This window comes from Branchiostoma floridae, chromosome 15 (assembly GCF_000003815.2).
Source record: "Branchiostoma floridae strain S238N-H82 chromosome 15, Bfl_VNyyK, whole genome shotgun sequence".
Taxonomy (NCBI): domain Eukaryota; kingdom Metazoa; phylum Chordata; class Leptocardii; order Amphioxiformes; family Branchiostomatidae; genus Branchiostoma; species Branchiostoma floridae.
The window spans coordinates 14491195-14501334 of NC_049993.1; the positions used below are offsets into that span (position 1 = coordinate 14491195).

The following is a 10140-nucleotide window of genomic DNA, read 5'->3' on the forward strand; positions in this document are numbered from 1 at the left end:
TTCTGTGTACTTGTGAACTACAGTGACAACAGCATATTAAAACATACCAAAAATCATGAAAATCCGTCGTTCCCTTCTTGAGTTATCCACTTCAGAATTTTTTGACAAAAATGCCCCTGCTATCCCAAACCTAGTTGCTAGGGGGCCCAAACTTATGTCACTTCTTCCTGAGCACAAGCTAAGAGCTATCTAAAACCTTTAAATTCGTGACCATAGCTTGTTCAGAACACGAGATAGCAAAACTGGAAGTTGCGCTTCAGTACCAAGAGAAGCCGCTAGGGGGCCCAAAATCTAATCACTTTCAGCTTTCATCACACCCTACCAACACACCAAGTATGAAACCAATCTATCTAGCCGTTCTTGAGTTATCTTGTTGACAGACAGACAGACACACAAACGCTACTGAAAATGTTATATTTTCAGTAGCGTTTGTGTGTCTGTCTGTCATTTCATGACATTTCATGGAGGTAAAAAAGAAACGCGCCTTCTCAAAATCAATCGAAAGGGGCAAATTCTGTGTTGTTTTGGCCCAAGGGTACATGCAAAGGCGTTCTTAGATTACGCACGCGAAAGTAACCATTCTTATTACCAAATAAGGTCTTATAAGTATGAATTAACTTAAACGACTTGTCAATACCTTTATAATGTAATCGCTTACGTTGCAGTTTGTAGCTGGTCTGCTAGGAGCGCTTTACAATCAGGCAAACACTAAACGTGCTTTTATTTTAGTGACCTTTGGTCAAAACGCTGGCTTGACCTACATTCAGTACCATTGCTCTCATAACCTGAACACCACGCTCTCTACTATAAACATGTCGGATTTTGTAGACTTCTGCTGGGATGTTTTGGAAGATTCTCGCTTACCGTTGGTTGTCTGTACCACGTTGGTCGGTGTCCTGACCGTCTATGTAGAACGTAAGTTCTACACAAGGCAACAGTACAAGCGGAAAGTCCAGGGGAAGAACGAAGAAAGGCAAAAGGCTCTTCAAGACGTGCTGAAGTCCTTAGATACTGACGATAAGGTAAGAAATGGCCATATTTATATTCACAAGCATTTGAACAATAAACGTTACGTTTCTGTCCAACACAATTTCTAAAACTGCTATAGTTTTTCTGAGATTTTTACGCTAAATTTTCTCATGGCAGTTAACAATGCTTAGCAATAGACACAGTTTTGCAGTTGATAATACATCTAGTTCTTCTTCTTTGTGATTTAAATATACTTTCTTTAAAAATATCAGGTATTTAACATATTTCGTTGTATTTGTTGTAAGGCAGTGACTTGAGCGTTTATACTGTTATATCTTAGTAAATGGGGAGGGGGGGGGCATGTTTGGCTGTAGGGACGATAATCAAATATTTAGAGTACAAATAGAATACAAAGGTCCAACGTTTGAAATAGGTCGGTTTAGTATTTAAACACAATAGCTGACAAGAAAGCTTGTAAACGTACCCATCAGTTTCGCCAGTACAGTATATTTTTCACGAAATGATAATATTGATATTTTTGTAAAATTATTGCGCATCAAAGGTACAAAGCTTGGCATTTACTGATACATAACTACAGTTCAATAAGGCTATCTTCGTAATACAAGGGTACATTGTATGGGATGAAAATGGTCTTTTACAATCATTGGAGGTATTTCTAGCGTCTTGACATTTTTTATGTGTATTCCTGTTTTTACCATACAGGGTCACATATCATAATGTATTTAAATCAATATCTGTTATTCCATCGAGGTACATTACGGTATGTAAGATGATAGTCTTGTGTACGGCGAATTGTGTATAACAGAAAATATTTTAATCTTAAGAGCTTTTCGCTTTTACACGCGTACTGCTCAATCTTCAGTTGGCGTTTTGTCTAATTTTGTCCATCTACATATAATGTTTATTGAAAATTCTTGCCCGTGGGCTAGTTGCATGTGACATGAGACATTGAGATAAAGTAAGAAAACAATATGAAAGGTGTCCACTCTAGTCTAAAACTAGTAAAAGCTAACTCTAGGTCCTTGGTTATAAAATTTCTCGTCTACATTTAGGGATTGGCGGACAAAAGGAAGCAGATCTTGACACTGACCTTGCCCCGACTGACACAGCAGCTGCAAGATGGACAGCTGTCAGCTGTACAGGTGCTACAGGCATTTCAGGAGAAGGTACGAAATTCAAACATGTGACAGATACCATACTAAACAATGTCAACACATTTTTGAAGCCTTTGTATGTAGGATTTCGAAAACAATGCATGTCTATCCATTAACGTTGTAAAGTTATGCGTGGTTTTGTGTCCAGTCTTGTAGCTTCATTGCGGCTGGAAATAGCTGACTGGGTACTAAAATCCAACGCAATTTTCTCAGAGGTTTACATTATTCATGTTTTGTTGTTGTTGTTGCTGCTTCAGGCCCTGGCAGTCCACGACGGCATCAATTGCATCACTGAACCGGTCCCGAACGCACTCGTAGGCATACTTTGCTTTATACCTGTACTCAAAATGACAGTTACAAAATATATTTACTATCTATAGTGTCATACCATTATGCATATATTAATGGGGAGGGAGTAAATAGATGCAATTTTTAAGCAAATATCATAGTTATCTCTGGTATGTAATTGTATGAATCTGGGCAATAAACTTGGCTTACCAGTCATACTGCGATAAAACGTATGCGAGCTGGGGAGGGTGGTGCCTGCAGTTGATGACTAACTTGCTGTGACAGCTCGTTTTTTTAATAAAGCAACTAGAACAAGTTGATAGGGGGTCCCAACCTACATCATTTCCCCATTTGAATGAGGGAATTACACCTCCATACCCTGTTCAACAATTCATTTGCAGGCGAGAGCCCAGGAATTAGACAGCACCGATCAAAAGTCCGGTCTACTGTATGGAGTCCCCGTGTCAATCAAAGACAACATCAACATCAAGGTATGTTGGCTTTGCGTGCATATAAACAATTGTTCAAAACTGTCAGCGATGGCGGGCGGTATAGCCTTTCTAGCACTTTGTGACGTCACCTGACCATAGGATAACGTGATCTGGGTAACTAAGGCTTCATCCAGAGTTTGACATGACTTAATTTTTTTCACAGGGAATGGCGAACACTCTGGGTCTGGTGAAATATCTGGAAAACTACGCCGAGGAAGACTCTGTTATCGTCCGTGTACTGAAGAAACAAGGGGCGGTGCCTTTTGTGAAGACTAACATTCCGCAGACAATGTTTGAGTATGTATTCATCCGTTTCTCATAATACTGGTAGCATTTTTATATAAAATGTTGTTTTTGAATTTGTAGTCCATGTAACTGGTAGCACATATGTCAGCAAGTTTCTTTGCTGTTTCAGTGCAGTAGCAGGGTATATTTTGTACGGAGGATACAAATCAACATATACAGAATCTGCTAATACTTCATCTGTAATCAATAAGGTATAGAAATTCCATATGTTTATGGTTTAAATGTTGTTGCTTTATACCTCCTTGAAAAGGAATATATTGTTTTCGACATGTGAGTTTGTTTCTTTGTCTGTTTGTCCTAATGTGTGGCAAAAGGTGAACCGGGAGTAAAATTCGCTTCCAGGTTCAGTTAGCCCTAGTCTCGTGAACCCAACGAAATCATTAAATAAAAGTTGGTATTGGTTTTTATGTAAACCGCTCTATTTTGTTTTGTTTCTACAGTATTGCCTGCAGCAACCCCTTGTTTGGGACGACGTTGAACCCACGTGACCCCACCCGTAGTCCTGGCGGGTCGTCAGGAGGAGAGGCGGCGCTGATTGGTGGAGGAGGATCCATCCTCGGCATCGGGAACGACATCGCCGGAAGTATCCGCATTCCCGCGCACTTCTGCGGAATCTGCGGCTTCAAACCTACCGCTAATAGACTGAGGTAAGTCAATACTTGTCTGAATCTCAGGCTGCGAACCTACTGCTTCTTGGATAGGGGACTGGGTAAGTGAACTTTTGTATACGTAGATTCTTAGAGTTTGGTTCCATGTTACAATTCCGATTGAAATTGCAGAATATGGCCAGAAATCTTTACAATGGCAACAATGAGCTATTTTGCCACCATTGTTTGATGCTTACGTATACTAAATACATTGCTCTGAAGATAGGAAAGGCTCATATTTCTTAAAAAAAACATATTCTATTGAATTATGCTGTTATATAAATAAACTAACCAAAGATTTTTTTTTCCTATGTAGCAAACAGGGATACTTCACCTGTGCTCCGGGTCTACAGGGTGGTGAGTTATAGTGCCTAGCTTCAATGTTGTCTAATCACAAAAATTGTGCTAAATTCTGGAGAGAAAGTAGAATGATACGTAACAAAACAAGGCAGCAAACTTGTCTAATAATGTGTTCCGCGTTTTTTTTTTTTTTGAGCGCTTCTTCGGAACTGGTGTATTTCAGCTAGTGAATCTACACAATGTTACACTAGAAGACAAAACAAGACAAAAAGTCAAACGTAACTTCAAAAGTCTACATAATATTATAGACAGCACTAAGTATTTGTTTAACCTTTTGTTTCGGTCTTGTCAATCAACTATATCATTATTCTATGGTACTGCTTTGTTCTTGATGTTAGCTTTCGGACAAAAACTTTCAATAGTTGAATATCTGAATGTTTATAGCGCTATAAAAAAAATCGTCGATATGCACCACAGTGGTCAGTACGTGTGGCCCGATGGCCCGAGACGTGGACAGTTTGGTGCTGGTGATGAGGGCACTACTGGTACCGGACATGTTCCAACTGGACCCTCTGGTACCGCCTATACCATTCAGACACGAGGTAAGAAAAAAAGACCAGACACAAGTATTTATCTTTTTTTTTTCTTTCAAGATATAGTCTTATAGAGACAATCATAAGAAATCCGTCCAAATGAGCACGTCAACGGTTCCGATTACGCATGCGCAGCGACAAGAATTGTTGGTAATATGTAAAAGGTGTAGTCTTTTAACTTGTAAAAGTTCTTGTCTCGACCATGTTTTCTAAGGCCTATTCTATTATTAAGATAGAGCTCGTATTCTAAGAAATGGATTATGTTTTTTGATTGTTGAAAACGTTATGTCTATTTCATTTAGATTTACGAGTCGAAGAAGCCACTGAAGGTTGGCTACTTTTTAGACTGGGAGCTGAAAATGGCGACTCCAGCTCTTACAAGGGCAATGAAGGTCACTAAAGAGGCACTGGAGAAAGCTGGACACAAAGTAGGACTTTCCCTAAGAACATCGATGCACTGATGCAAATAAAAAATGATCCATAGCCTACCATATATATCGTTGTCGCTGTAATATTAAATTTCCTAATACTGCAAGGTATCTTTAGATCGGGGACTCCCAAAGGATGTATTGAATACCTCATAATAAATCAGCTGATACTTTGATTTCAACTTCAACGTGAAAGAGTCCTGGGGCGCGCCTTGCTCCAAAATATGCCCGCAGCCATACGGTCAGGTACGGAAAAAAAAACGTAAACGATTCGGCGGGACCCTGCGGTTCTTTTTTTTCTTCAATTTTGACTGTAGCATTAATAGACCTCTTTTAAATTCGTGTCTTATATACAATGTGTTGTAAAAAGCTGGCATGTATATTCAGCATTGTTTTGCCATGGCAGAAGCTGTAGGGCTGATGTCAGTTAAGATGTTATCATGGTCAATATTGACCAAAGCAAGTCGTATGATAGAATACACTGCGGAAATACAACTGTACAGTTGACGTGTATTATTATTGTTTTCACCTGTCTTCCACAGCTTGTACAATTCCAGCCTCCAAAAAGTGACCACGCATTCTATGACATCGTTGTAAAATGCATGCTGGCTGATGGTGGGAAGACTATCAGTAACCGTATGTGAGTAGAACTTTTAGTGAGGTAATACCACGGATTTTGGTAAAGAATTTATGATAAACATGATTTGCCTTCGAGCATCTTTACATTGTGTCTGCTTCCTTTTGTTGAGTTTAACTTTCAAAATCTATTCTTAAATATAAACAATAGAAATTTCCCACAGAAGAAGGCAACGTAATACTTTTTCCATGGTTTGAAGGTTCTCTATGTTGCTTAAATCAATTCTAAAGCCGGATCCAATCATGATTTCTAACATAATAGACAAGAATCATTCTTTTTGAAAGAGGAGACGGGGGCACCATAAACTTATGATCCTCCGCTGACTTAGTGCACTCACTTGTTCTATTTACATAAAGTACGTTTTCCATCTAAATAATATCACGCAAAAATCACGTTTTAGTAATAGGTTTACACTTTATTTCGTACGCAAAACAGATTGCTTACCGACACGAGTTTTCGATCAGTCCTTTGTTCCTTCTAAAGTTGAAGACATAACTTTTGCTAAAACAAAACAAGATTTGACTTAAGTGTTTCAAATATTGTCATAATAGTATATACTGAAGTCAATATGTTATTCAAAACATTTCAGTTCTGGTGAAATCGCGAACCCACGTCTAAAATCCCAGTTGCCTTATCTAACTATGTCGTACTTCTGGCGAAAGGTCGTTGGATTCTTACTGAAACCAATCGTGAGTAGAAAGAAGACTTCATTTTATAGTATACTTTAATACTTACGTTGATTGGTCCTTGATAGAAGACTACTAGGTGTCATTTAGTGCCCATGAGGAAAGGGAATGAAAGGTCGACACACTATTAGTAAGAAAACTTCCTCTGTTCTTTATGGACCAAATTTAAACAAAGAGTCCATATATTTGATTGCATGTCACACATACTGTTATAGTACGTCCTTGCTTTAATAAACTTTTTATGATGTTGCAGTCACCTAGGATAGCAAGGGGGATGTCCAACCGTGTACTACGGTAAGATCAGAACAAAAAATATGGTTTTATTTTCGGTAAAATGTTGTTTTTCTATAGCATTTGCATATTTGGATGTTTGTAGATGGACAGCATACTTGTAGAATGCCTACATGGATTGTATTCATATTTGGTACTTGGGTAGGTAATCTTTTTGAGTCATTGTTTTTATTACATTTTGCGCTCCCTAGCGTCTTGCTATATTGTTGCATCAGAACTTCCGGGTTTGATATCTCAAATTCTAGACATGCTATGGAGGTAAATTTTAAGTTGTGGATATCTCTTGTTACAGTTTTATCTGAAATAGCATCCATGTGTTTAAAAATTTGGAAACTACACATGCAGGATATTGGTATAGTACGATAACGGTATAATATACAGGGATATGGATTAATTGCAGTTACTAAATGTTCTTTCAGGACCATATATGACCTCTGGCAAAGGCTGGTTGAACGAGAGGTGCAAAATTTATATTACTTCATTCTTCAAACAACATGTTATGATTTCCGTCAAATTTTTGCTAAAAGACGTAACAAAGAATAGTAAGTGGGAAGTCAGTTCAGCATGCCATTGTAGATTACAAGAACAATATTGCACATTTTCTATACTAAAAACATCACAGGTATATATCACATTACTAATTTTTTTCTTTGTGTGATGAATAATTACCAGTTAATCAACTAGCCTCTTTGTGTTACCGTGTAGCATTTAATTGGAATAAATGTCGCATAATGTTTAGTAGAAAATAAATGTAAAACATAAAGTTCTTACCAACGTTTTGAATTTTTGTCGATCTTCCAAAATTGAAACAACCTAATGTGAGTTACCAGGTTAGTTGTTTTTGTAAATACTGAACAGGAATACATTAGGGAGTTCTTAGCAGCTTGGGAAGAAGCCGGCATCGATGTCCTACTGTGCCCTGCATACCCCATACCTGCCTTTAAATATAAGGGAGCACCTGCGCTATCGGGTATGTTCTAGTCAAAGTCTTATTTATTTTTACTTTGCACCGTATAAACTTATGCAAACGTGATATGCGTTTTCAATGGTACACAATAGTTGAACGTAGATCCTAGACAATAAATGTTAACATCGAATATTCGCCTGCTATACTGCTGTTGTTCTTAGAACTCAATTAACCCATGACATAGATTACTTGATGACAGTCCAAAAGTGCCGTGAAGTCTATATCGCCCCCCGTCTCAACTCATGGGCCCCTGATATAGATGGCCTCCTTGAATCCTTTCACAAAGTAGTCTTGTGCAGTGGATATTTTATTTTCAATTTTGTCAGTTAACCATACTTCTTTTGCATTCTTTCTTGTTGCCAATAGAAACTGTACTCTACACAAATATCTTCAACCTCCTGAACTTTCCGGCGGGCGTGGTCCCCGTTACCAAGGTAACGGAGGAAGACGACAGACTGCTGGATGACTACACCGGATTTGACAACGACATTTTTGACAGATTTGTTCGGAAGGTAAGGAGCCTCATGCAGCGATATGAAAAATCATTTTTGTTACTTGTTTTGCATTATTTTGTTTAACGAACCATAAGCCAATAAGCTATACATACATGCGTCAAAGTACACTTTTATCTGGCGATATGGTCAGATTTCGGTGTGAATTTAGTGTTCTTGTATTTTACAATTTGCAAGTAGAGGTTAGTACAAACTTTTGGTGAACTTTGATCCATTATCGGAGTCACGTGTCCAAAACATTACGTGTCGAAGATGATCGTCTCAGCGCACTTGCGTTGGGTCGACATACTAGATTCGTTCAGTTCGAATTTTTTACCGTTATGTTTGAAATATAGGCTACCAAAGGTGCAGTTGGCATGCCGGTCGCTGTGCAGTGTGTGGCGCTGCCGTGGCAGGAGGAGGAATGCCATAGGCTCATGAAGGAAGTGGAGACTGTCTGTAAAGAGTAACCTTGGTCAATATCATATCTAACTGAGATCGACATTTAGGAAAACACAAGTACTGTATCGTCAGCATTTTCTTATTCTTACTTTATTATGATACGTAACCGTAACCGCTTCATAGAATAGAATTACGATACATATTGTATACCACAGAAAATCTGCCCGATACATAAACTATATATTCTGACTACTACAATTATAGATTATGCAGCATGGAAGGGGCTAAATATTGCCATGGCAACGGGTTTATACACTGTGTTCCATCCGGTCTACGTTGTCATGCCAACGACTTCCTTTCCCTGTGCTTTACCTATAGTGCTCTGTTTTTCCCAGTTTACGAAGCTTAAGGGTGTAGAATAGTACCTATTTATATACCACAGTGATTCCCTACAACTGCTTATTAGTGGCTACGTTACAGGAGCGATATGTACCATACAGCATAGGAGTTTGATTTTTGAGCTTTCAATCTGTTTTCTTTGTGAATATGGAATATACACGTTTATACCTTTTGATTTCTAATTGTTATGTCATGATAACTTCATTCAGTACCAATTTAAAGGTACAGGTACGTATCACAACGTCAAGCTAAAATAAGAATCATATTCGACTAAGTGAGTTAGAATTTCCTTCGCTTTCTTTGTGTTGGTCCTGGACCGGTGAAAAAGTAAGAAAGGATATGTTTTCTAATCAAAGTTTTATCTTAAGTTATTAGACCCTTTTATCACTTATGTGTATGTGATAGTAAAAATACGCAAAAATTCACTTTACTCAAAGTGCGGGACATTTCCATTTCATAAGATTGCCTCAACCCCTGAATCGTCGACAATCATATAATTTTACAGCACATTAGACGAATTATTCTATATTCACTAGTACTGTTTATGTACAATATCATGTTTTTCATATCTATCATGAATTTTCATTGATAAATACACATTATACATGATAAACAAATACAGACACGTTTTGTTGTGAGCGGCTTTCTTTTAACTTTTAACAAACTTTCCATTTTCCTAGCTTATCAGATTACGATAAAACAACACGGCTATGTTTACAAAATGGGTTACTTAATATGATATACGGTGTTTGCACTACCGATATTGCACTATATGATGGTTGCACTAGTTACAAGTTCTGCAGTACGTTAGTTGTGCGGGGGCAATCGTACAGATATCAGGCCAAGGGCGTTTCGCTCGAAAGCGAAATACTTTTGTATCTGTCCAATCTGTACAGGAAATAGTGAAATTACCACCAAAATCTCAAGCATGTCCTTGCCCCTAGGACAAACTGTAGCCATGACCATCATACGACTCTTTCCTTGAACGCCGCCAGAACAATTCTCTTGTACATTTGATCCCATTCCGGGTTGTTTCAAAGTGGGATTAGTTCCATGCACATGTACTATTT

The 10140-nt window shown here is 38.2% G+C and overlaps 1 protein-coding gene across 1 annotated transcript; it reads left to right on the top strand.

The window, feature by feature from the left end:
• Positions 1-783: 783 nt before the first annotated feature.
• LOC118432646 (vitamin D3 hydroxylase-associated protein-like) lies at positions 784-9035 on the top strand. Its single transcript, XM_035844282.1, has 16 exons — positions 784-1022; positions 2043-2156; positions 2402-2458; positions 2834-2923; positions 3087-3220; positions 3670-3876; positions 4193-4233; positions 4654-4778; positions 5072-5197; positions 5740-5837; positions 6424-6523; positions 6774-6814; positions 7231-7270; positions 7670-7781; positions 8145-8290; positions 8626-9035. Exons 1-16 carry the CDS (start codon positions 813-815, stop codon positions 8737-8739), a joined length of 1755 nt encoding a protein of 584 aa, XP_035700175.1. The 5' UTR covers positions 784-812; the 3' UTR covers positions 8740-9035.
• The last annotated feature ends 1105 nt before the right edge of the window (positions 9036-10140 follow it).

Coding starts and splice junctions, on each gene's coding strand:
- LOC118432646 (XM_035844282.1), top strand. CDS start 813: ATGTCGGATTTTGTAGACTTCTGCTGGGATGTTTTGGAAGATTCTCGC. Junction 2,157..2,401: donor TACAGGCATTTCAGGAGAAG/GTACGAAATTCA, acceptor TTGCTGCTTCAG/GCCCTGGCAGTCCACGACGG. Junction 5,838..6,423: donor AAGACTATCAGTAACCGTAT/GTGAGTAGAACT, acceptor AAAACATTTCAG/TTCTGGTGAAATCGCGAACC.